We start from the raw sequence: 27,387 nt of genomic DNA, 5'->3' as shown, positions 1-27,387 counted from the left end.
TTGGATTAAAGTTAGTTATATATATTGAAATAAAAGTTGAACGTCAACTTGTACTGAACAATCCCCTGCTGTATCGTGTTTTCCGCTATGCACATAAAAGGCAGGCTAGCAACTTGCCAACTGACTAATGTTTTCAGGCACTTGTTAATAAAGTTTTTTGAATTTAAAAAAAAAACAAAAAAACTCCTGTTTTTGTAGTGTTTTACGCCTCTCTTTTCACATGACCTCTTACCTCAGTGTTTGAGCGTTCTATCCGACTTCCTGTTCCAAACCTCATGTGCATGCTGTGTGCTCCTGGCACCTAGTCCAGCTTCTATCGGGGCAGCATGGCGAGCAAGGGGCACTGCCTCCGCTTCGAGGGTTGCAATTTCTTTAGGCAGCGGCTTGTACTGTCCACCTTAACCGGGAGACCAGTGAAAATCCAGAGGATCAGAGTGAAAGATGAGAGCCCCGGAATAAGGGGTAATGTATTCCGGGAGTTCCGTGGCAGGCAGCTAGCGAGGAGACGTGCTGATGGCTGACAGACCGCATAGAAGTCGTTACTAGCCAGTGCCTAGTCCTCTTATTACAATAGCTAAGCCTTCTGCATGGAGTTTTTTACGCCTACAGCCCATCTTTATTTGTTTTACGACACTCATCTGTTGTTCTCTGTTATCAGCCATGTCAGGCTGACTTTCTTCTGTCCCCATGATCCCTACTTCATATCTCCAGTCCTATGAAGCTCTGTTTAATATAAGGTGCACACTTTAGATTTGGCTCTTTGGAGCTGTTCTGTTATCACCCAAGTACATACGTCTGCTCTGCTTATTATGTTAGTTTTTTTTCAGATCTAGTATAAATCGGTACAACTCCCAGTACTTTCCAAGGTCTTGATAATGTCCTTACAAAGTGATTGTTATTAGTACAGGCAGCCACGTTTATGTTGTATACATGTGATGTTTGTCATGATGCGGAGCACGCTAAAATTCTGTCATATCCAGTGGCGGTATTCATTTATTTCTGTTACTTCTATAGCGCCAACATATTCTGCAGCGCCGTACTAAGGTCCACGCTTACAGTCCCCATTGGGGCTCACAATCTAAGTTCCCTATCAATACGTCTTTGGGGTGGACACTACACTAACACTTCATGCACATTAATGCCGTTAGCTCTTATGAAAATCATTTGATGAAATTTTACTTCCAACAAGTCCTTATTCTTAGAGGGGTATTCCCATCTCGCACATTTATAGCATATCCATTCGGCTGTTCAGTAAGTCCTGAATAGAAAGTTCTGCTCGAATGCGCGGTCACCTCCCCACTCATGCATAGTGTAAGGCTGGATTCACACGAGCGTGTTACGTCCGTAATTGACGGACGTATTTCGGCCACAAGTCCCGGACCGAACACACTGCAGGGACCCGGGCTCCTAGCATCATAGTTATGTACGACGCTAGGAGTCCCTGCCTCGCTGCGGGACAACTGTCCCGTACTGTAATCATGTTTTCAGTACGGGACAGTTGTCCGGCAGGGACTCCTAGCGTCGTACATAAGTATGATGCTAGGAGCCCGGCTCCCTGCAGTGTGTTCGGTCCGGTACTTGCGGCCGAAATACGTCCGTCAATTACGGACGTAATGACCTCGTGTGAATCCAGCCTTAGGCTTTTGTTGCAAAGCTTATTTTTTTTTTTTTTATGTGCTATCATGAAGACAACTTTTTTTTTTTTTTTTATAAGCAGCCCCCACATTGATCCACTGTTATCATGGGAAGTATTATCCACCTATACACCCTGCAGCGGCCAAAATGTAGTTTGAAGTGCTGGCTATTGAATACATAGATGGGACAGAGCTGGAGTTCTCTGGGTCATACTAGGTGGCTGAGTGGGGGACACCCCTCTATGATGTAGGTTGGTAAGACAAGCCCTTTAAAGTAAAGCTGGAAATTCTATAAACATTTAGCGAACTGCATAAATATCAATACCCTAATTATTAAATATACGCACGTTTCCCTAAAGGGGTTTTCCCAGGATGGACAATGTTCACCTATATGCTGGGACCCCCACCGATTTAGAGTTCAGGAGTCCCGAATGCCCTGTTCCTCCTCACAAGGTATTTGGCCTATACCCTGCTACGCACCGTTGTGAATACTGCTTTAATTTCTGGCACGAACTATAATTAATTTGTAGCGCTGCGGAGATCCTGCCCCTTCTGTTAAGCCATGCCTTCTCCAAAAGTGGCGAGGGTGACATAAAATGCCCAGAAGTAGTAATGTTCAACACAAATTGCGACGCTTGGAGCTTTTGTGACTTTTACGCCTGAAAACTGGTGCAGAAAGGTTGATAAATTCCCCCCAGTGTCCCTTTTTTTTAAATTTTATACATATATATATATATATATATATATATATATATATATATATGATACAGCTTCTATGTATCCTGAACTGAGCTTCTAAGTGTACCGAATACATAAAAGCTGTATTGTAAAAAGTAAAACACTTTTTTTTTTTTGTCTTTTTAAATAAAAGCAAATTTGAAAGTTGCTTAAAAACACATAACACTTTGATTTATAAAAAAAAATAAAAAATCCATTCAGAGGTGTACGTAGCCTTTAGGGATATATGTATAATGATAGCCTTGGTGGTACTTCTATGTAATGTGGGAGTACTTCGGCTTTAGAACAGCGAGAGACACTCCTGTTTCCATCCACTTTATAGTGTGTGTGTGTATATATATATATATATATATATATATAAAATATATATTGAGCAACCATTTTCTTCTTTACAGACTTTGAAGCAAGTTTCATCAGACTGATGGATAAAATAACCAATGGGACTAGAATCGAGATCAACGAAACTGGTAAGTGTTTCTTAAGCCGTACTGAGGGTCGTGTGCTTCCAGGCTGTATTAGACAAGTTCAAGTAATTTATCTACTGGTGGGGATAGAACGACGCTGTTTGCAGCAAATTCACGTTCATTAACAAGCAGATTGTGTTGTAGTTTAGCTTTGTTCAGTCCTTTTCTATTAAACTGCTGACTGTTTTCAAATCTGATATTGAACCAGGTACTTGTATGTTTCTGCAGTTTGTACCCACCTCAATTTGTCCTTCCAAATGGCGTAGACTGGCGCTGGTAACCACACCCAGAATTCCTGTCTCCGTGCTTGTTACGGGGCCAACCTTGTGTTCTCTCTGTGAATTTGGCTCGCTGGTTTTTCTTTTAGCTTTTGTATGACTGTGATTGATGGAGCTGGAAACCGGCGCTAAGTAGTATGGACGGATAGTCCCCGGACTTGTACCACAAATGTTATGTCATTGGACTACTGTAAATGAAGGGCATGCTTCAGTCTGATTGTATATTTGAATTACAATGGAGGCATTTTCTTACTATAGTACTATGACTGATAACTGGCCCTATCCCTTCACCATTTTTTCGCTTCAGCACTTGCTCGGCTGTTTCCGTAACTCCCATAAAACAATGTCCCCTCTTCACTAGTCCCCGCCTGGAATCTGCAGCTGCCCCATCAAGCGAAACGGGGGTCAGGGTGACCCCTGTTCTTGACATAGCTGCTGCTTCCAGAGCTGCGACCTACATTTATGGCATACTTTGTGATCTACTTATTGTCAAGAAACCCTTCTAACAAGTAGGGATTGTCCAAAGCAGAGAACCTCTTTTTAAGGGTTGTGTATATTGTGATTTAAAAAGCAGAATTTGGGCGACCCTATCTTTTATGCAGCCACTATTGTAAATCGTGACCCCCTAAGAAAAAAATGGGGTTACAAAAAACATGCATCCCAGATTGCTGTTACCTACTTTATACTAGAGAAAGCGTCAAAAACCTGATATCCCGCGCCAGACAACTTGCTGCTTAATTTTGGAGTAAAAGCAGTCACCGTATTGGAGTGCGATATAATTGTGAAATGTGACTGGCGGTCCAGAAGAATTTTATTATAGGACCGTCCAATGATGATGTAATAATATTAAATAGATTTTAAGGTTTTCATATTCTACTAAATATGAAAAGAAAACCCTCCATAGTGCAATACTTACTCGATGAATTGATGTGCAAAAAAGTCAAAATATTATGCTCACCAGAACAGGTTGTGCAACGGCCAGGCACAAGACTGTAAGGCTATGTTCACACGGGGTCTTTTGCCGAGTTTTTTGACGCGGAAACCGCGTCGCAAAACTGGGCAGAAACGGCCCGAGAACGCCTCCCATTGATTTCAATGGGAGGCGTCGGCGTCTTTTTCCCGCGAGCAGTAAAACTGCCTCGCGGGAAAAAGAAGCGACATGCCCTATCTTCGGGCGCTTTCGCGTCCGACCTCCCATTGACTTCAATGGGAGGCAGGAGAAAGCGTGTTTTATGCCCGCGGCGCTCAATGGCCGCGGGCGAAAAACGGCGCGATAATTGCTATTCACACGGAGTATTTTGGGGGAGGAATATCTGCCTCAAAATTCCGTTTGGAGCTTTGAGGCAGATATTCCTCCCCCAAAATACTCCGTGTGAACTTAGCCTTAAGGTCACTTCACGCGACGGAATCCGCTGCAAAATTCTGCCTCCAATTCGTTCCAATGGGAGCCAGACTCTTCTGTTTCCCGCTAGCTGATTTTTTTTTCAACTAGTGGGGGAAAAGAAGCGTCTTGCCCGATTTTCGGGCGTATTCTGCCCGAACCTCCCATTTGAAGTAAATTGGATGAAGAAACTTCCTGCTGACGGCAGGAATAATTCTACGGTGGGCCCCGCCAAGCAAAATCCGCTGTGTGAACTGACCCTGTGAAGTGGATTCATATGGATCCATACAGTGGGATAACTGCTCCAGGCTGCCGGCCTCTGGTTTTCTGGCCAATAGTAAGAGTATTGTATGTTCACACAGAGTTCTTTCAGGTATATTTCGGCTGAGGCCCCATTCACATCGCGTTTGTACTATCCGTCGGGCGTGTACGTTTTTAAACACTAAAAAAAAGTATTTAAACGTATAGCTCAGCGTATACATAGACTATAATGGGTCAAACGTAGACCAAAATAGCATCTGTTTGTCGTGGTTTACGTTGGGATACTACCCCCCTGTAGGTAGGGCCGCACAGCCCCCCCCCCATACATTGCACCCACCCCCCCCCCCCTGCCTGTCTGTAGATAGCGCCACCGTTCCAGGAGAAGTCCGTGACTTCACTGTCCATATATGGACAGTGAAGTTAGGGACTTCTCCTGGAGCGGAAACACTGGCCACAGGGTCGGGGATTCCGCTTCAGAAGTGCCTGACGTCACTGTCCATATATATGGTTGCCGAAGCTGTGGTCGAGGATTGGGGATTCTGCTCCTACAAAAAAAATACCCTCCTCCTCCTCACATGCACTTCGCACGGTGAGAAGGAGAGAGAGCGAGCGATTGGAAGACACGGCCGTCACTCGGGACACATTCCAGTGATGGCAGGGTAATACACTACCCGGCCACATAGACTTCTAAGGGAGCCGGGCGGCCAGGAGAACGGTCAAAAAATCGGTCGTATTAATAGCCCCATTAGGGGTCTACTGTTCCTACTGCGGCCGTCACACGGCTGGGAAACCCTGTCATGTGAAGAAAGTCTAAGAATTGATTTAACCCCTTCCCGCTTTGGCCACTTTTGACCTTCCTGAGCATCATTTTTCAAATCTGACATGTTTCACTTTATGTGGTAATAACTTCGGAATGCTTTTACCAATCCAAGCGATTCTGAGATTGTTTTCTCGTGACATGTTGGACTTTGTTACTGTTAAAATTTGCTCGATACATTTAGTATTTAATTGTGAGAAACACCAACATTTTGTGAAAAATTGCAAGAATTTGCATTTTTCTAAATTTAAATGTATCTGCTTGTAAGTTAGGCAGTTATACCACACAAAATTGTTGCAATTAACATCCCCCATATGTCTACTCTAGATTGGCATAGTTTTTTGAACATCCTTTTTATTTTTCTAGGACGTTACAAGGCTTAGAACTTTAAAGGGAATGTGTCGCTAGAAATTTTTTATTTTTTTTCAGTTAAACAATTCGTATTTGAGTGATTACACATTGTTTTAATTTTTTCACAAGTCAGGAAATATTATAAATTAGATTCTAATTTATAACATTTACATGTGCTGGGCACTAGAGGGAGCAGTTCCCAAAATTGCAGCATGGTCACTGATTTATGCTGCAAATTTGGGGTGGACACACTCTCCTCTAGTGTCCTCCTAGTGCCAGGAGAAGAAGGGGTTTGAATTTTCAAACCTCCTACACACTGTGCTGCCATTTTCTGAGCGACTGTACAGTGTAGGGTACAGGGTTCAGCAAACAGTATAACACGAACCTAATACACACATCACATACACGAACATGAATTACCTGCCGCCTCCGCTCCTATTCCTTGCACCTTTGCTTCCTTGAACATATGTTCGGAAGCCGTATCCGGAAGTAGTCGTCTTACAGCGACTTCCGGTCCACATGAAAATGGCGCCAGATTTCGCTCTGCGAACGAGCTTCGTTTTGGTCTGTGTGGGAGCCGCGCACGTGCCGTTCCCACACAGACGGCGTACGCTTCAGAGAATGGAACAGCTCCCGTTCGCATCCACTATGGGGTTGTATGTGCCGTATTCCATCTGTATGTGTCGTTAATCGACACATACAGAGATGAAAAAAAAATGGCTGCCCCATAGAGAAGTAAAAAGTAGAACATGGGAAAACAAATAAATACAATTTATGTTAATATATTAACCCCTTAGTGACCACCAATACGCCTTTTCACGTCGGTCACTAAGGGGCCTTAGGCTAGGCTGACGCCTTTTCACGTTCGCCTAGTCTAAGTCCTGCACGGGTCTCCCGTGCAGGCAGGAGCCGGGGCTCTGCTGTCTGATGACAGCTGAGCTCCTGCTCCAACGCCCGCGATCGAAGTTTACTTCGATCGCGGCCGTTTAACCCGTTAAATGCCGCCGTCAATAGCGACCGCGGCATTTAACTTTGTTTACAAAGGGAGTGAGCTCCCCCTGTCACCCATCGGCGGCCCGCGAATGCAATCGCGGGTCTCCGATGGGGTGTCATGGTCTGCCCTGGACATATGCCTGCCGAAGGCACGTCCTAACAGATTGCCTGTCAGATTTACACTGACAGGCAATAATGCTCTGGTATACGAAGTATATCAGAGCATTATAGCAGCGATCTGAAGATCGCGCAGTAAAGTCCCCTAGTGGGACTAGTGAAATAAATAATAAATGTGAAATAAAGATTAATAATAAAAGTTACAGTAAAAAAAACAATTTTTCCCATAAAAAGTGGTTTTGTTTAGTAAAAGTGTACGCCGCGACCGTAACTCCATTAATAAAGTTAATATGTAATTTAAACCGCAAAGTGAACACCGTAAAAAAAAACGCAAAAAACAATGGCGAAATTGCTATTTTTTTCCATTGCCCCCCAAAAAAGTCATAATAAAAATGAATCCATAAGTCCCATGCACCCCAAAACAGTACCAATCAAAACTACGTCTCGTCCCGCAGAAAACAAGCCCAAAAAATCACTACATTGATGGAAAAATAAAAAAGTTACGGCTCTTGGAAAGCGACGATGCAAAAACAAATAATTTTAGTTCAAAAGTGTTTTTATTGTGCAAAAGTCGTAAAACATAAAAAAAACCTCTACATATGTGGTATCGCCGTAATCGTACCGACCCACAGAATAAAGGTAACATGTTATTTACGTCGCACAGTGAACGGCGTCAATTTAAAAACGCATAGAACAATGGCGGAATTTCAGGTTTTTTTTTTATAATCCCCCCCAAAAAAAAGTTAATAAAAAAATTATATGTACCCAAAAATGGTGCTGTTAAAAAGTACAACTAATCCCGCAAAAAACAAGTCCTCATACAGCTATGTAGACGAAAAAATAAAAGTTATAGCTCTTTGAATGCGACTATAGAAAAACGAATAAAATAGCTTGGTCATTAGGGCCTAAAATGGGCTGGTCACTAAGGGGTTAAAAGCAATATAATAATTAAAAAAAAAATCATGACACCTTCCCTTTAACCCTCCACAAGTGACCCCAAATTTCACACTGAGTTTTTTTGACGCGGAAACTGCGTCGGAAAACTTGGCAAAAAACGGCCCAAAATGCCTCCCATTGATTTCAATAAGAGGCGGAGGTGTTTTTTTCCCGCGAGCGGGAAAAAGAAGCGAAATGCCCTATCTTCAGGCGTTTACGTCTCTGACCTCCCTGTGACATCAATGGGAGGCAGAAAAAGCGTATTTCGCAGCGTTTTTTGCCCGCGGCACTCAATGGACGCGGGCGAAAAATGCTGCGAAAATCGACGTGCAGGCAGAGCAAAATCTGCCTCAAAATTCCAAACGGAATTTTGAGGCAGATTTTCTGCCTGCATAAAAACTCAGTGTGAACCCAGCCTTAGAACTTTAGCAGCAATTTCTCACATTCAAGAAAATTTCAAAAGGCCATTTTTCCAGGGGGTAGTTCACTTGTGAAGTGGCTTTTAGAGCCTTATATCTTAGAAACCCCCAATAAATCACCCCATTTAAAAAAAAAAACTTCACCCCTCAAAGTTTTGAAAATAGCCTTTAGAATGTTTCTTAACGCTTTAGATGTTTTCACAGGAATTAAACCAAAGTAGAGGTGAAATTTACACATTTCACTTTTTTTAATTTATTTTTTTGTGTGCAGAAAATCATTTTAAGCCATTTTTTTGTAACACAAAGTTTTACCAGAGAAACGCAACTCCATATTTATTGCCCAGGTTCTGCAGTTAGGAAATATCCCACATATTTCTCTAGCGTGCTAATGGACTGAAGCACCGGCCTCAGAAGCAAAGGAGCACCTAGTAGATTTTGGGCCTCCTTTTTATTACAATATATTTTAGGCACCATGTCAGGTTTGAAGGGCTCTTGCGGTGCCAAAACAGTGGAAATCCCCCAAAAGTGATCCCATTTAGGAAACCACACCCCTCAAGGAAATTATCTAGCATTTTGACCCCACAGGTTTATTGCAGAAATTATTGGAAGTAGGCTGTGAAAACTAAAATCGAAAAAATTTTCAAAAAATGTTTAGGTTTAGCTCATTTTTTTCTCATTTCCACAAGGATTAAAGGAGAAAAAGCACTGCAACATTTGTGAAGCAATTTCTCCCGAGTAAAACAATACCCCACATGTGGTCAGAAACTTATGTTTGGACACACGGCAGGGCCTAGAAGGGAAAGAGCGCCATTTGACTTATGGAGCTTAAAGAGGCTCTGTCACCAGATTATAAGTGCTCTATCTCCTACATAATCTGATTGGCGCTGTAATGTAGATAACAGCAGTGGTTTTTATTTTGAAAAACGATCATTTTTGAGCAAGTTATGAGCTAGTTTAGATTTATGCTAATGACTCTCAATGGACAACTGGGCGTGTTTCCTTTTTACCAACTGGGTGTTGTACAGAGGAGTGTATGAGGCTGACCAATCAGTGACCAATCAGTGACCAGTGTCATACACTTCTCATTGTTCCAGCCCAGCTTCTTTCACTGCAGAATCACACTGTGCTGCGTATCATGCTGGGCTGGAACAATGAGAAGTGTAGGACACTGATTAGTCACTGATTGGTCAGCGTCATACACTCCTCTGTACAACACCCAGTTGGTAAAAAGTAAAAACACACCCAGTGGTCCATTGAGAAACTCATTAGCATAAATCTAAACTAACTCATAACTTGCTAAAAAATGATCGTTTTTCAAAATAAAAACCACTGCTGTTCTCTACATTACAGCGCCAATCAGATTATGTAGGAGATAGGGCACTTATAATCTGGTGACAGAGCCTCTTTAACCCCTTACCGCATCGGTATGTCCTGTATTACAGTGCTTTATGGCACCGGCATGTACCGGTACGTCCTGTCTAAAAACTGTCACCCTGTCAAAGGACAGGGTAACAGAACTGTGTCGTCAACTGTTTGACAGTTGATCGGCACAGTAAGACGGCAGGGGACCAATCACAGCGGTCCCGGCTGGCGATTGCTGTGATTGGTCAGTCACAGCAGACTGACCAATCGCAGCTCCATGAGAATGTGTATGTGATGGCGCTGGCTCAGAAGCTGAGCCAGCGCCATCACTGCCAGTTATCGGCTGTCCGACTCCCCGCTGTAACGGCCAGGACCGAAGCTAGGCTCTGTTCTGGCTGATTAACTCCTTAGATGCAGCGATCGCTTTGATCGCTGCATCGAAGTGTCTTCTAGCCTTTCGGCAACAATGATGGTTGCCATGGGTGCGGGAGTCAGCTGTTTGTCACAGCTGACATCCTGCTCTAACTGCCACGACCGGAGCTAAGCTCCGATCCGGCCGATTAACCACTTCGATGCAGCTATCGCTGCATCCAGGTGGTTAGATCGCACACTATGGTTGCTAATTGCAACCATCAGCACCTGCTGGGGTGCAGACGGTTGCTATCGCAACCGTAGCCTAACAATCACTTCCTAGTACGAAAGCCTATTAGGCCCCACCGGGATGCGAAGCCTAATAGGCTTGCTGTCAGTGAATAGCTGACAGCTCTAATACACTGCACTATGTAGGTAGTGCAGTGTATTAGAATAGCGATCAGGGCTTCATGCCTATCCCCTAGTGAGACAAAAAATAAAGTTAAAACGTTAAGAAAAATGTTGTAAAAAAAATGTTTCATGTTAAACACTAGAACAGCCTTTTTCCCCATAATAAGCCTTTTATTTTAGGAACAAACGGAAAACACATGTAAATTTGAAACCACTTTGTTACATAACTTTTTTTTTTTCCCCTTGCAAAAAATAAAAAAAAGTCCAATTTGCTTCTAAACATATTGTTTTTACTCCGTATAGCAGTGCAGTCTACCTTTTTGGTTTTGTAGTTTTAGGCCTCGTTCACATCGGTGTTGGAAACTCCATTAGGAGCCTCCGTCGCAGATCCGGCCAAGAGTACCGGAGACTATAGTGCTTGCATGCTGCACTATGGTTTCCGGTAAAACCCACGGGCGACACGGCGGAACCTATTAGTCAATGGGTTCCGTCTGCCACCGGTGGTGTCCGTGGTGAAATGGAATAATAGCGTCTGGTTTCCTCTTGTTCTGCTCCTCTGACAGAGCAGAACAATGTAAAGTAGCGTCGCAAGTGTGAACCCAGCCGTACAGGTCTTTACAACGCATGTTGTGAAATATTGTGCAATCCTGTTCCAGTTTTATAGGAGTTATGTACACCACAATATCACGCATGGACTTGTTTGCTTATTACAACATTAATGCCTTTTATTTCATATACCTGAGCTGTTTCTACAGGTCATGGAGGCAGAAAACAATGAATGTATAACATTGTGACTTCTTAGCACAGTGATTATTGCAACAATCCAACCTGCATCTATCTGACATTTGACATATCCTGTGGATATGTCATAAATATCTCTGATGGGAAAACCGCTTTAAGTTCACATGTAATTTTCTCTACCTTTGCGGTATGTCGGGAAATGCACCCAACCTATACACCTAACGGCGTATATTAGGCCAAGTATAGCGAGGGTAAAGGTTTAACATATGTACAGGAAGTTTCTGTTAGCGTAACTTCTTTTTAATTGAAACGCATAGTTGAATACGTTTTTATACAATGTGCGATGTGTGAAGCTGTTAGGCATTCAGTTGCATGTGTCGTGGGGCATTTCCCCATGTATACACTGAACGTATAAAAAAAAACGGTGTGAATAAAGCCTAAATGTCCGGTTCAATTTTGACAAGAATTGCTGCCTATTAAGTTTGATTCTTACTCGTTAAATTTTTAATAGCTTTGTACGTTGTTAGTCATTCATTTTGCCAACCCAGCTTGCTTCATGTATACGGTTAACGCCTTTCTGTCTCTTCTAGGTACTTCATTGTATTATCAGCCAGGCCTTCTTTTTGGTGGAACTTTGGAACATGACTGTAATATACAACGCTCTATTGGCTACTACTTAGAGAGTTTGATCTGCTTGGCTCCATTTATGAAGAATTCATTAAAAATTACCCTTCGTGGTGTCACCAATGATCAAATTGACCCCTCAGTAAGTTTTTATAAAAATGAAATGACACTTTTTTTTTCTTCTTTTATCTTGTTTAATGTCGAAGCTTAAGTTGCGCTTTACTATTTTTATTTTAGGTGGACACTCTGAAGGCCACAGCCATTCCATTACTAAAAAGGTTTGGTATTGATGGTGAGCATTTTGATCTAAAGGTAAGATTTCCGTTCACTTGAAAAAAAATTAGCAGTGGATTTATTATAAAGATCTCTGCGTTTTTTTTGTTTTTTGATTTTTCTATATACAGAATCAAATTTATTAAAATATGTATATAGAATTAAATTACCTCATACAGAACATACAAATGATAGAAAATAAAAGTGTATTGTGGTAAATAGAATTATGTATCTTCTAACCGTTTTTGCCAAGAAAAAGGTACATAATTCAATAGTATATTTATAATAAGACCAATTTCAGATTGGAATTGTCTGTTTTATATTTTGTATTGGATCTTTGCATTTGTAATACTTTGCTTCTGGGAAACCCTATTTTGTAATGATTTAAACAAATGGTTGGTGGTTTGAAAAATTGTTGGCAGGGATCTGGAGTAGTGAGTATCATTGTTTGCTAGAGATGGCTTGCTTAATGTAAATGTCGATGTGGGCAGCAAACCTATCATGCCTCAAGCAATGATCTCTTTATTTATTTTTACGCCGCCACGATTGGTTACAGTTAATGATAATCTATAGTTTTTATTGGAACTTAGGCTGTGACTTTAGACGTATACACCTTTGCCAATTATTGCTCAGATCACCTGGAAAGTGAGTTGTAATGGTTATTGGCCAGTGTAAATGGACTTTGAGTCTTCATCGTCACGTTGGATCCAACGATGCATGTTTTTGAGGATAGATCTTTAAATGTTCATTTCTAAAAGCCATACATTTTTATATTTTTACATTATGAATTTAAAGAGACTGTCACCACATTATAAGTGCCCTTCTACATAAGGAGATCGGCGCTGTAATGTAGGTGACAGCAGTGCTTTTTATTTAGAAAAACAATCTATTTTTACCACGTTAGGAGCGATTTTTAGCTTTATTCTAATTAGTTTCTTAATGCCCAAGTGGGCGTGTTTTTACTTTTAGACCAAGTGGGCGTTGTACAGAGGAGTGTATGACGCTGACCAATCAGCGTCATGCACTTCTCTCCATTCATTTAGTCAGCGCATAGTGACACTGCGTTATTCACTATGTGCGGTCTTATACTGACATATTAATGTTACTGAAGTGTTTAGACAGTGAATAGACTTTCCTTCCAGCCAGGATGGGATGTCTATTCACAATCCCGGCACTTCGTTAACGTTTCTGTGGTACTTACAGCAGAGCAAGCGTAATCTCGCAAGATCTCGCTGTAAATGATAGGTTACAGCGAGATTACGCTTGCTCTGCTGTAAATACCAAACAAACGTTAACGAAGTGCAGGGATTGTGAATAGACATCCCGTCCTGGTTGGAAGGAATGTCTATTCACTGTCTAAACACTTTAGTAACGTAAATATGTCAGTATAGGATTGCACATAGTGAATAACGCAGTGTCACTATGCGCTGACTAAATGAATGGAGAGAAGTGCATGATGCTGATTGGTCAGCGTCATACACTCCTCTGTACAACGCCCACTTGGTCTAAAGTAAAAATGCCTACTTGGGCATTAAGAAACTAATTCGCATAAAGCTAAAATCGCTTCTGAGACTTTACTGTGCGATCATCTGATCGCTTTTATAATACACTGCAAAACTTCTGTATTGCAGTGTATTATACCTGTTAGGCCATGCTTCTGGCATGGCCAAACAGGCATCAACTAGAGGCAGACCTGGGGGCCTTTGTTAGGCCCCCGGCTGCCAGAGAAACCACCGACACCCTGCGATAGCATCGCAGGGTGCCGGTGGGGTAAAAGAGGGAGCGCCCTCCCTCTGAAACCACTCGGATGCGGCGCTCGCTATTGAGCACTGCATCTGAGTTGTTATACAAGCGGGATCGATCACGCTCGCTCGAGCAGGTCTGCACCAGCCCTCTGCTACCTCTAGTAGCTGAGAACAGGGAGATTTAACTGCTCCTGGCGGTGTTCTTTTATTCCAGTGCAGCACCATAAAAAGGCTACTGCATCGGAATAAAGCCTGTTAGAGGCCACCATAAAAACAACTATGGGCAGTCAAACGGGTTAAATGCTCTACATTTTTTTTTTTTTCTTTTTCACTAGTGTCACCTCCTGCTCCCCCTACACTCCCTGATGCTAAGATTCGCTAATTCCGACCCATGGTTTATTGGTGATTTAATGACTACGACTTCTTATTTTATGTATATTTTTTTATTTCCAATGCTATGTCATCTTCCTCCTCTAGGCAAAATATCAAGCAAGTATCCTTGCACAGTGTTTGGGTTATATCACAATAAAGGACTTTGGAGCTAAATTAGGAATTGAAAAGTATTTAATGCTTTTGTCTAGCAGTTTTTTAATTTTTAAAATTTGAATGCCTTTCTAGATCGTAAAGAGGGGGATGCCGCCTGGAGGAGGTGGGGAAGTAATTTTCTCATGTCCAATTAGAAAAGTTCTCAGACCCGTTCACCTGACGGATCCTGGCAAAATAAAGCGTATCCGAGGAGTGGCGTATCCTTTAATCAAGTGCTGTGTACAAACTTCTCTGGTCACTGTGGTGATGTCAGGAAGATCAATCTTTTGTCTCGTGTCAATAAGAAACTCCACTATCTTAAAGGAACACAACCTAGAAATCAATGATCAAAGTAAACTGGATATAACGTTGCTCACACTGCTGATCAATCTGTAGGATATTTTTAATGTTCCTGAAACAAAACCTGTAAAAAGACTACAAGGAACACTGGGTTAATTTCCTACTGATGACTGCCCTTTTCGGCTGGGGCCAGGGCTTAGCGATCTCTGTCCTATTTATTTATTTCAGTTACTTGTATAGCGCCAACATATTACGCAGCGCTGTACAGAGGTTCTCTTTTTTACTGTCCCCATTGGGGCTCACAATCTAAATAGTCCTACTGCAGACAAGGCAGAGGGGGAGGCTCCTGCTGCAGCTAGTTGTCTTACAGCCAGACACAGGATAATCTGGGACATATATAGACAAATTCTTTGTTTATTTCTCGGTATTAAATTCAGTATGATAAAAAAAAAAAATAGGATAAAAGGACGGGAGAAATTGCTGGGATAGTTTTGTGTTTAGTAATCCTTTAAACTAAAAAAAATAATAATAATTTGCTATAATGGCTTTAATGTAACACCCTATTGGGCAGAGATGCAAATCTCTTATTTTCCTACTTGTAGTAATTTACAAAAATCTTTTTCCTAATGTCATTTTTTTTTTTTTTTTTTTTTCCCACAGCTGTTAGTGTTCTGGAGTCAACCCTTAATTTTCTTGTTGTATGATTTTTTTTCTTTAACCCTTGTTTAACAGATATTCTGTCCGAGTATCTCCACAAATGGGCAATAGAGTTGTGGATTCAGCACGAAGCATTTTGAATAAGTTTATTCCAGATATTTATATACACACAGACCACCTTAAAGGGGCAAACTCTGGAAAGTAAGTGTGGATAAGTTTGGTACACCTTTCTTTCTTCTATTTCATAAGTACATTTTATCACTTAAATATTGTGCATTCTAAATCGGTTTTGCCACATGGTTTAGTAGGGGCGGTTGAGTGTTTTTTTTTGTTTTGTTTTTTTCTGTTTTATAACTATGTAAAGTATATGCCTAGGTCTCCTGGCTTTGGTCTATCTCTAGTGGCTGAAACAACTGAAGGTTATGTGATGAGTGCTGAGCTTGCATCAAATCCCCAGGGGCAGGGAGCAACTGTACTTCCAGAAGATCTGGGCAAGAACTGTGCTAAGCTGCTTTTGGAAGAAGTCTTTAGAGTAAGTAGGCTTAAAGTTGGCTTCTACCACTTTGAATTTTTTTATCTGCAACTGAAGAAAGACATATATAATATAATAGTGTAAATTATATATTGGTTTACAGCAATACTACTATAGTAAATGTGATCTGCTTTTAACCTCCAGAAACGTATGCCTTTTCTGTTGCAAACTCACCACAATTGGCAATTCTCAAGTATAAATTTGTTTTGCTGCAGGAATAGATATTCTAAGGCTGTGTTGAAAAATAGGGGCTGAAGTCTGATAGCAGTGCATATCTCAACTGCACCACTTTCTAAAAAATAAAAAAAACACTTGATATAATTTATAAACCTAAAAACGGAGTCCGACACACCAAGGATTGATAAAAGTAACAAGTTTTATTAGAACAATTAACAAAAAGACAATTAAAAGTTAAAGATGATTGCCACAGTGTAAAAAAAGATACCAGACAATGATACATATGATATTAAAGTTGTAATACACTAGGTAGCAGAGTGACACTGGAAAGATGAAGATTAACAGTTGATTAATTAATAAATAATTAATTAATAAGTGTGAGTGTAGCCGCAATGCATTCAAAATCCTGCATCATATTCAATAAGTAGAGACCACAATCAAGTGGTACGTGTTAATCGTAGCCAGATGCAGGGGTTCAGGTACAACAGCAAATCACTCACACATAAGAGCACCTATAGGTGTATGCATGAAAATAATAACAAAAAAGGTCAAGAGTAGAGGCTCTGAAATAGAGCAGAACACCTTACCCATGTCACAATCAGCACTGTCTGGTGATTTTAGGTTTATAATTCATTCAGTGTGTATCCCCACCGATACTATCATGTTTATTTAGGGCCTATAAGTCTTGCCCCCCTCCTCTTTTCTTGTTCCCTCTAGAATATCTCATATTTATATATAGATACTTATCTCATTAATGTTTAACCTTTGGGAATTGGGGTTTGGCTGGCGTTGCTCCTTTGGTGCTCTCCATATAGGTATAGTACTTGATATAATTTACCTGATGTGCTGACCATTAAGTATCTCAAGTGCAGGTCCACTGCATCTGATGACAGCAGTAGTATTTGTCTGTGCCATCACACTAAAACACATGCTGTGGACCTCTACCATCTGGGATACATTGGACCCATTATGTGGGAACTTCAGCATATACATGCAAAACATGATCGAATTCAGCAACTCGGAGGCCTTGAGGACACTAGATTAGAATCTTACTAGATCACTGAAAAGTATGTACACCTTTTGAAAGGGATCTTTATATATATATATATATATATATATATATATATATATATACACTACCGTTCAAAAGTATATAATTTTTTATTTTTTTAAATAAAAAGGTCAGTGTGTTTTGTGCAGCTTTATAATTAGTTTTTATTGAAAAATAATTGTTACTTTTACGGAGCAGCTGCATCGTGTGCCAAGACTTTAAATCCATCAGGTCTATGGGACGGACTAGTTCAGTGACAGCAGGTCCTGTGTGTCTTTGACACACCGAATCCACCTGTAATCTATCACATCTAGGTTATGAACGTACAAACCAAGATCAGCAGCACTGGATGAACAAATTGGGTGGGTGCACGACTCCTGGGTCACAGTCCAATGACCCTTTAATGTGACAAAATAGAGAATGAGGCAGCACTACAAAATAAGAAGTGATCATGTTTAATTCCACATGCAACAACGTTTCAGCTCTGGGTGAGCCATGCTTGAGACCGGCTCACAATGAGCTGAAATGTTGCATGTGGAATTAAACATGATCACTTCTTATTTGGTAGTGCTGCCTCATTCTCTATTTTGTAAGTTATGTACTTGGATGTGATCCGCTGACACTGAACCCATCGTCCCTTGGACCTGAGAGGTACAGGATTCTGTGACCAATACAGCTGCTCTGTATATAGCTGTCTCTCAAAAAGTATAATTAGTTTTTATTAAATTATTTCTCAAGTTTCACAAAACACACTGATCTTTTTAATGAACAAAAAAAATCCCTTTCAAAGGTGTCCATAGCCTTTAAAGGGAATGTGTTGCCAGAAAAACATGTTTTTTTTTTAAAAATTAAACATTTAGTGTGTGGGTGATTAAACATTGTTCAAATTTTTTTTTTTTTTTTGGCACGAGCCAGGAAATATTATAAATTATTTCTAATTTATAATACTACCCATTTTTGGTCACTAGATGGGGCTGTTCCCAAAATTGCAGCATTGCAACATTGGGTTAAAAGCCCTCGCTCTAGTGAGCTCTCAGCATCCCCCCCTCCTTTATCCTGGCTAGTGCCGGGATAAACGAGGGGTTTGAAAGGTTTAACCTCCTACACTGTGTGTCGCCATTTTTTGAGGTAACCCACAGTGTAGTAGGTTTACATACAGTAGTAAACACACACAAACACTAACATACATTGAAATCTCTTACCTGCTCCTGCCGCCGCGGCTCCCTCCGGCCCGTCCGCTCCGTTTGCTGCCGCTGTTCCATGTGCACAAGTCCGGAAGCCGCGACCGGAAGTAGTAATATTACTGTCCGGCCGCGACTTCCGGTCCACAGGAAAATGGCGCCGGACGGCGCCAATTTCGAATAGGACTGTGTGGGAGCGGCGCATGCGCAGTTCCCACACAGACGCCGTACACGGCAGTCAATGGGACGGGAGCCGTTCGCAGTCCCTATGGGACTGTGGCTGCCGTATTCCATGTCTGTGTGTGTCGTTAATCGACACACACAGAAATGGAACAAAAAATGGCAGCCCCCATAGGGAAGAAAAAGTGTAAAAATAAGAAAAAGTAAAACACAAACACACAAATGAATAAAAACGTTTTTATTAAAGCACTAACATCTTTAACATATAAAAAAATTATTTGCGATGACACTGTTCCTTTAAGGTTTTCCGTATTCAAGTTGGTGTGGCAAAAATCCCACAAAAAAAATCCACACGTTTAAAAAAAAAAAAAAAAAAAAAAAATTATGCAGCATGCTCTAAACCATGTCAAAAACCTTTCAGAAGTGTTTATATTTGGTATTTCACTATGATAAATTGGTTTCGAACATTGGCAAACCATTTTATAAACCTTAGTTTTCCAAGGATAAGCTAGGTATATGTATTTGCGGTGACTTGACTGCACTATGCAACTAGATTTGAGTTTTTGGTATCTCACTCTTGTTATTAATGTAGCTGGCTTTTGACTTTGGACCATTACTGGCTATTGAGAAATTCTTATCCATGTTTCATAACGAGATTGTTAAAATTTATAAAGTAATTGCCGTTTGTAAGATTCAGTAGTGCATTGTGTAAAAAAAAAAAAGTCTAAATGGTTTGGACCTTTTTGCTAGAAGTGGCCCTCAAAGATAAGCTTAGAGGCTCTGTCACCAGATTATTAAATCCCTATCTCCTATTGAATGTGGTCGGCGCTGCAATGTACATAACAGCAAACTTATTTTTTATTTTTTTTAAAAACGATAATTTTTGTCCAAGTTATGAGCAATTTTATATTTATGCAAATTAGCTTTTCAATGGACAACTGGGCCTTTTTTCTCGTTTTACCAACTGGGCGTGTATTGTGTTTTTACCAACTGGGCGTGTGTTGTGTTTTTACCTACTGGGCATTGTGAATAGAAGTGTATGACGCTGACGAATCGGCATCATACACTTCTCATTGTTCCCACCCAGCTTCTTTCACTGCAGACACACAGCGTGACGTCACCCACAGGTCCTTCAACCTTGGTATCGTAATCGTAACAACCCGCTGAATAAAGTTATTGTGTTATTTATATCACACGGTAAACGGCGTAGATTTAGGACGTGAAAAAGAGTGGCGAAATTTCAAGCCCCCCCCCCCCCCCAAAAAAAAGTTAATAAAATGTAATCAATAAATAATATGTACCTCAAAATTGTGCTATTAAAAAATACAACTTGCCCCACAAAAAACAAGACCTTATACAGCTATGTCGACTCAAAAATAAAAAAGTTATAGCTCTTGGAATGTGACAATGGAAAAACGTAAAAAATGGCTTGGTCATTAAGGTTTAAATTAGGCTGGTCATTAAGGGGTTAAGGCCAAAACTAGGCTGCATCCTTAAGGGGTTAAAGAAGATGGCGCTTGCATAAATGCTTTGGAAATCCTTCTGGCATGTTCATATTTAGCATGCTCCTTTTATGATTTCCGTTTGCCTCTTATTTTAAAGTGGCAATGCATCCGATAAAGCAGACATGTTTTTAAATAAAATGGTGGCAATGCCTTGGAGTTTTGACAATTTCTATTTGTTTTGTATACATTTTTAGATTTTCCGTAATGTAGCATTCTGAAGAATTTTGCAATGTTTTTCAGTTGAACATGGGGTGCGAGCCTCCAGAGCTCTGCAAAACTAAATCTGTACTGACTAGTCTTGGAAATGCTTTCTATGTTACCTTCCAAGTATTAGCGTCTGCTAGGCTCAATTTCCAAGCGTCGATGGAAAGGCTTTGTTTTTCTGGTTTTATTCCTGCTGAAGTCTGCTATGCCACACTTCTGTGTGTGTAGCATTATTTTATTATCTAGGCTTTATAAACCAGAAAGCGCGTCGGAAAACCTGCCAAATAACGACCAAAAAAAGCCTCCCATTTATTTCAATGGGAGGCAGAGGTGTTTTTTTCCAGCGTAAAAAAGAAGCGACATGCCCTAACCGAGCGTTTACGTCTCTGACCTCCCATTGACATCAATGGGAGGCAGAGAAGGCATATTTCGTGGCGTTTTTTGCCCGCTGCACTCAATGGCCGTGGCTGAAAAACGCTGCAAACGGCGTGCAGGCAGATCAAAATCTGCCTCAAAATTCCAGTGAGAATTTTGAGGGAGAAATTCCTGCCTGCAAAATACTCAGTGTAAACATACCCTTACAAGATTTCACCACTACATGTTTTAAAATAGTTCATGAGGAAAATATAATAACTTCTAGCAAACAAATATGCCCTAGGACAGGCGCATGTGTTTGCTGTTGGTTTTTGCTCATTTTTTCTTTCTTGTAGTTTTTATTAAAAGTAAACTCCAACCATAACTAAAGTTTTTCATGTGTTCCATTAAAGGGGTTTTCCAATCCTTTTGTTTTTTTTTTTAAATCAATGCAATGTTCCTCTATTAATATATTAGTGCACTCTGACTAGCTTTTTCTTGATAATAAATGGTTTTAGTAACATTACTCCCTATTGTTTACCTTGAGAGGTTTGTTTTGCTCAGTAAGTTCATTCCTCTTCTCTTCCTGTGTTTCTCCTCCCTGCATGCACTGCTCTAGTCCCAGCATGCAATGTGCATGCAGCAGTGCACTTGCTCCGCCTACTACACCCAGCTCTACTAACTTCTGCAATCTCAGTCTTCATTTTGGTGCTCTCATTCTATTACTGATAGCACAAGCTGAAATCACTGGATATCTGCGTTTTTAACCTCTTAACGCCGAAGGGCGGATATATCAGTCCTCTGCAGCTGCTAGTTCGCGCAGGAGGAGGGATATATCCGTCCTGTGATCGCGCGGGTACTGCCAGTGTACCCACACGATCAGCGGCAGGAGCACGGCTGTTATACACAGCCTGGCTCCTGCTGCAACTGCGGGAATCGAAGTGTGCTCCGATTCCGGCAGTTTAACGCATTAAATGCCGCTGTCAATAGTGACAGCGGCATCTAATGTGTTTGACAGAGGGAGGGAGCTCCCTCTGTTTTATACTGACAGGCAATAATGCTTTGGTATACGAAGTATACCAAAGCATTATATATGCGATCGGCACATCGCATAGTGAAGTCCCATGGTGGGACTAAAAAAAAAATGTCAATCCGTTAAATAAAGTTGGTGAAAAAACAAAAAAAAAATTACAGTGAAATACTTTTTTAAAGTAAAAGTGTCAAAACAAATCACACATACACATATATGGTATCCCCGCGATCATAACAACTTGAACAATAAAATTAACACATTAATTAAACCGCTTGATGAACGGCGTCCAAAAAAACAACGGCAAAATTCGCTCTTTTCTCCCATTCCCACCATAAAAAATTAAATAAAAATTAATCTAAGTCCTATGTACCCCAAAATAGTACTAATGAAAACTACACATTGTCCCGCAAAAATCAAGCCCACGTACGGCCACATAGACAGAAAAATAAAACCGTTACGGCTCTTGGAATGCGGTGATGCAAAAACAAGTAATTTTTTTCTAAAAGGGTTTTTATTGTGCAAAACATAAAACCTTTACATATTTGGTATCCCCGTAACCGTGCCGAGCCATAGAATAAAGTTAACATGTTATTTACGCTGCATAGTAAACGGCGTAAATTTATAACGTGAAAATCAATACTGGAATAGCTGCTTATTTTCAATTCTCTCCTAAAATAAAGTTAATAAAAGTTAATATGTTATAAGCATCTAAAAATGGTACAATTACAAAATACAACTCGTCCCGCAAAAAACAAGCCCTTATACGGCTATGTCGACGGAATAAAAAAAAAGTTACGACTCTTGGAATGCGACCGTGAAAAAAACAAAAATAATCCTTGGTCATTAACGTGCAAAATGGCCCCGTCATTAAGGGGTTAAACGGTTTGAAGAGGTCTTGTGGTACCAAAACAGTGGAAACCCCCAAAAGGTGCCCCCATTTTGGAAACTAGACCCCTTGAGGAATTCATTGTAGTTTTCTTGGGGTGAATGCGGCTTTTTGATCAGTTTTTATTCTATTTTTAAGTGGCGTGGTGACTAAAAAAACAGCAATTCTACTATTGTTTTTTTATTCTATTTTTGTTACAGCGTTCACCGTGCGCTATAAATGACATATTCACTTTATTCTGCGGGGCGATACGATTAGGGCTCATTTACACGAGCGTGTTATACATCCGTGCAACACGCGTCGCAGGGACCTATGTTAGTCTATGGGGCCGTGCAGCCAGGTGCGTGATTTTCACGCAGCGTATGTCCGCTGCGTGAAGCGCACGACGTCCTATATTTGTGCGCTGTTCGCACATCACGCACCCATTGAAGTCAATGGGTGCGTGAAAACCACGCATGTGGCACGGAAGCAATTCCGTGGCACGCGCGTGATTCGCGCAACAGCACTGTAAAGGATGAATGAAAACAGAAAAGCACCACATTCTTTTCTGTTTACAAACATCCAAACGGAGTGTCATAATGATGGCGGCTGCGCGAAAACCAGGCAGCCGCGCATCATAAAGGGCTGACACACGGAGCTGTTGCCTTTTGCGCACGCAAAACGCCGCGCTTTTTGCTTGCACAAAATGCACACGCTCGTGGAAACTCGGCCTTACGGTGACACCAGATGTTTATAGTTCTTTTATGTCTTCTGGCGTTTGCACAATAAAATACGTTTTGTAAAAAATCATTCACTTTTTGTGTTCCCTTATTCTAAGAGCAAGAACTTTATTATTTTTCCATCAATAAAGCCGTGCGAGGACTTATTTTTTGCGTAACGAACTGTAGTTTCGATCAGGACCATTTTTCGGTACATGCGACTTTTTGATCTATTTTTAATAAATTTTTTGGGAGGTGAAGTGACCAAACAATTGTGATTTTGGTACGGTTTATTATTATTTTCTTTTACGCCGTTCACCGCGCGGGATAAATAACGAAATAATTTTGTAGTTCAGGCCGTTACGGACGCGGCGATACCAATTATGTATATTTTATTTATTTATATATTTTTATTAATAAAAAAGGACTGATAAGGGAAAAAAAGGGGATTTTTTTTTAACTTTTATTTTCTTATTTTTACACCTTTTTTTTTTTACTTTATTACTTTGTCCCACTAGGGGACTTGAGGGCAGGAGGCTCTGATCGCTATTCTAATACAATGCACTACATGCGTAGTGCAGTGTATTAGAACTGTCAGCTATTCACTGACAGCAAGCATAGTGGGTCCTGACTTTGTCAGGACCCATTAGGCTTCCGTCGATGGCATAGCCGGACGCCATTGTTTGGTGTCCGGTTGCCATAGTAACCATCGCCGGCCGCTATCGTGTAGCAGGCCGGCGATGGTAACTTAACCCCTAAAAAGCCGCGATCTCTATTGAACGCGGCTTTTAAGGGGTTAGACAGCGGGGACACAGCGATCGGTCCCCGCTGTAGGAGCTGCGGCAGCTGCTGTACGAGACAGCAGCTGTCACAGCTCCTGCACCTGTCGGGAAGACGGCCGAAACGGCCGTTATTCCCGCAACTTCGTATTCCGTCGGTAATTTATAAGGGGTTATAATTTAACAGAGCATGCGCGGTGGAGTGTGTTAACCACGCATGCTCTGAGATAAAGAAGCACGTGGTACGGTTACGTCATTTGTGACGTAACCGTACAGTGTGAAAGCCGGAAACCGGAAGCAAGGCAGAAGACTAAATGGACGGGTCTGCACAGGAAGTGCAGATTTTGCTTCACTAAGGGGGCGGTGACGGAGGAGGATATACGACGCTACAGCCATCTGATGAAACGTAAGTACATTGTAAAGTTATATCATTTTCATTGTTTTATTTAAATAAATGTAATTTTTTAGTTCCGGAATACCCCTTTAAGGAATTCCATAGGTTAGTCTCTTACCTGTTTTTATTTTACTTGCTATTTCTATTACTCAGTATCACACGGGCTGTTGCAGAGCAATAGTCTGATTCCGGCTTTGGTTACAAGCGCTTACTGTACTTGAGTCTATGGTGAAATGATCATCCATACAGGCACCAGAACTTCCTGTATGATGAAATTACATAGGCTGTTCTACGCATTCTGATCCGGGGATGGGCACAAACGCCGATCAGTTACTGTTAATTATTAGGAATAGCAGGGGGGAAAAATCCTGGTGGAGCAGCTCCTGTGTTCATGATGTCCATCTGGAGGCTTCAATTGGTGAAGACAACTCAGGTTGGATGAAAAAATAAAATCTTTATTCTTATTCGTAAAACCACGTAGCAGAGGGGGTTAAAAGTAATAAAAGAAATGCATCGCATTTCAACCCTGAACCAGGTTCTTCATCAGGCATATATGTATATGTGTAATATGTTGTGTATTTGGTACATTTTCCCTTTGTAGTCATTGCCTTTTTAAACAGTCACAAGTTTAACAAACTGCATAAATTAATAGAATCAATATATACACTCCAAAAGCATTTGTACTAAGGGCTGGGCACGGTTCACAACAGAAGCGTTCCGTCCCCCCCCATAATTTACCATAAAGGCAGCTCCATATTGTATACCAAACACAGAAGAAAAACGAGCTTATAGCCAAATTATATATAAAAAGTAGAATTTATTTAACACATATGACAAAGTTTTAAAAATTGAACAAAAGGACAAGACATAGAATGAACATAGGAGCAATTACTGACACTTGCAAAATATTGTATATAGGTATATGGGCTGTAAGTCATATATAAACCCAAAAGGGACAGGCTACCCTATTTCATAATTAGTGAACCATATATATGTATGTTCAGTCAGTAGTAGAATAGGAAAAAAGGGGAAACTGGTGATGGAATAAAGTGCTAGTGCATCAAAGTGCTATTTGAATCAAACAGCAATAGCTTACCCATAACAGCAAGGAAAGGTAGTAGTCAGTGCTCGCTCCTACACATGAACCCCATAAATTAATAGAAGTGAATATAAGAAATGTTGTAATTTAAGTTAAAAAAAAAAACAACTTTACTTATCAGGTTCCTTCCCCCCAACTGTTTAGTCACTCTCAATTTACTGCTTTTCCGTCCCTATAAAACGGACTATAAGCTCACCAAGGGATCAGGTTACAACTGCCCATAGAAGTCCATAGAGGGGAGGGGAGGAGCAGAGAAAGACGCTGCTGCTGCTTCTTGTAAGTGTTTATATCTCACTCCATTGCTTGATTCACAGCTGCACTGCTCTTTACTGCTAGATGTCTTCCATGTTACTGCTCTTTGAGGGTGTGCTACAACGAGGGGAGCAGGATGTTCTCTTCTCTCTGTATAGAAGAACTGATGGCAGTTACACTTCTCCCACTAGCTCAGGAATAAATGCAGGATATAAGTCATATAATGGCTAGAAATAATGTCAGCATTGTGAGAAACTAGACATGGACCGCAGAATCCACAATATATACGTTGATCTGAGCCGCTAGGCATAATTTAGAAACATGAACATGAGGTTCTTTGTAAACATTTTGATCAAACTGTATAAGCCCACTTGCCACTTCACGGCGACCTCTTTTAAGTGGGTCCCTACTCTATCGGCTGCAGCACCGCATGGCGGCCCCCGCCACCGCAGCACCGCTCCCGCAGAGGGAGCAACCCAGTGGTCCAAAAGCACCCATGCTAACAGACCGTGCCAAGCCTCCATGGCTCTGGGCCACGTCCCCCCACAAGTGCATCACTACAGCAACAGACACCACCACACAGCACCACAACATGTGAACAGATGGAATGAGCTCACCTTGCCATGCGCCCCCAGTGGCCAACTGAGAGCACAAGCAAGAGCAGGAACACTTATGAGGTCATTCCTGAATTAAAATCAGCTGGGTATTTTTTCAAATGCGTGGAGTGCTGGTACCAAGTAAAACAAAAGAAATGAGGAGGATAGACTATACAATATCAGCATTGTGAGAGACTAGACATGGACCGCACAATCCACAATATATACGTTGATCTGAGCCGCTAGGCATAATTTAGAAACATGAACATGAGGTTCTTTGTAAACATTTAACAATAATGTTATTCCTCATCTACACACATATAAGGCCCCATGCACATGAACGTGCTTTTGCGGCCGCAATTCTACCGAAAATCCACGGGAGAATTGCGGCCCCATTAATTCCTATGGGGCCATGCACACGACCGTGGTTTCCACAGTCCGTGCATGGCCCAGGAGCCCGGACCGCAGAAAGAACGGGCATGTCTTATTACGGCTGTGTTCTGCGGTCCAGGCTCATAGGAAATAATGCACGAGGCCATGTGCACGGCCCGCGATTTGCGGGCGGCTTGCGGTTGACACTCCGCCCCTGGCCGACCCGAAAATCACGGCCGTGCACATGGCTACGGTCGTGTGCATGAGGCCTTATTAATTCTGAAAAGTAACCTGAATGGTTGGGTATGCTTTTAAAAACATGCTAACCACTCTATTGAACAAGCAAACCCTGTTTTACCCATCGTTTGTTTTCTTCGATAAAAAAAATACCGGAGACCACCCATAAATTAGTACTACTACTGGTGTCCTTCACCACATTAAGAAAAAAACAAAAAAAGTATACTTTAACAATGAACAATTTGAAAATCTTTGGATTCCCTTGCTGAATTTTGCATTTTCCTAGGCTCTGATATATTCTCCTAGGTGTACATGGTTGGATCCCAGTAGGAGAACTCGCAGTCCTAAATGCACATCAGACGTTCAGCTTACCTCATCTGTTTGTCAACGGATTCTTACATTATTGTTTTCATTATGATGTTTTCACTATACATGAATGGGGATAAAAGTAAATTCTAGGGAAAGAATATAGAAAATAA

At 41.2% G+C, this 27,387-nt stretch overlaps 1 protein-coding gene across 1 annotated transcript in view; it reads left to right on the top strand.

The window, feature by feature from the left end:
* Positions 1–207: 207 nt before the first annotated feature.
* RCL1 (RNA terminal phosphate cyclase like 1) overlaps positions 208–27,387 on the top strand; it is a 46,708-nt gene continuing 19,528 nt past the window's right edge. The window contains exons 1-7 of the mRNA XM_075827452.1: positions 208–462; positions 2,768–2,839; positions 11,845–12,020; positions 12,116–12,190; positions 14,515–14,639; positions 15,454–15,579; positions 15,754–15,910. Of these exons, the coding sequence (XP_075683567.1) occupies positions 327–462; positions 2,768–2,839; positions 11,845–12,020; positions 12,116–12,190; positions 14,515–14,639; positions 15,454–15,579; positions 15,754–15,910 (867 nt within the window). The 5' untranslated portion in view covers positions 208–326. The remainder of the gene's footprint in view (positions 463–2,767; positions 2,840–11,844; positions 12,021–12,115; positions 12,191–14,514; positions 14,640–15,453; positions 15,580–15,753; positions 15,911–27,387) is intronic.

The sequence above is a fragment of the Rhinoderma darwinii genome, chromosome 1 (assembly GCF_050947455.1).
Source record: "Rhinoderma darwinii isolate aRhiDar2 chromosome 1, aRhiDar2.hap1, whole genome shotgun sequence".
NCBI lineage: Eukaryota > Metazoa > Chordata > Amphibia > Anura > Rhinodermatidae > Rhinoderma > Rhinoderma darwinii.
This window is presented reverse-complemented; position numbering and strand designations above follow the sequence as displayed.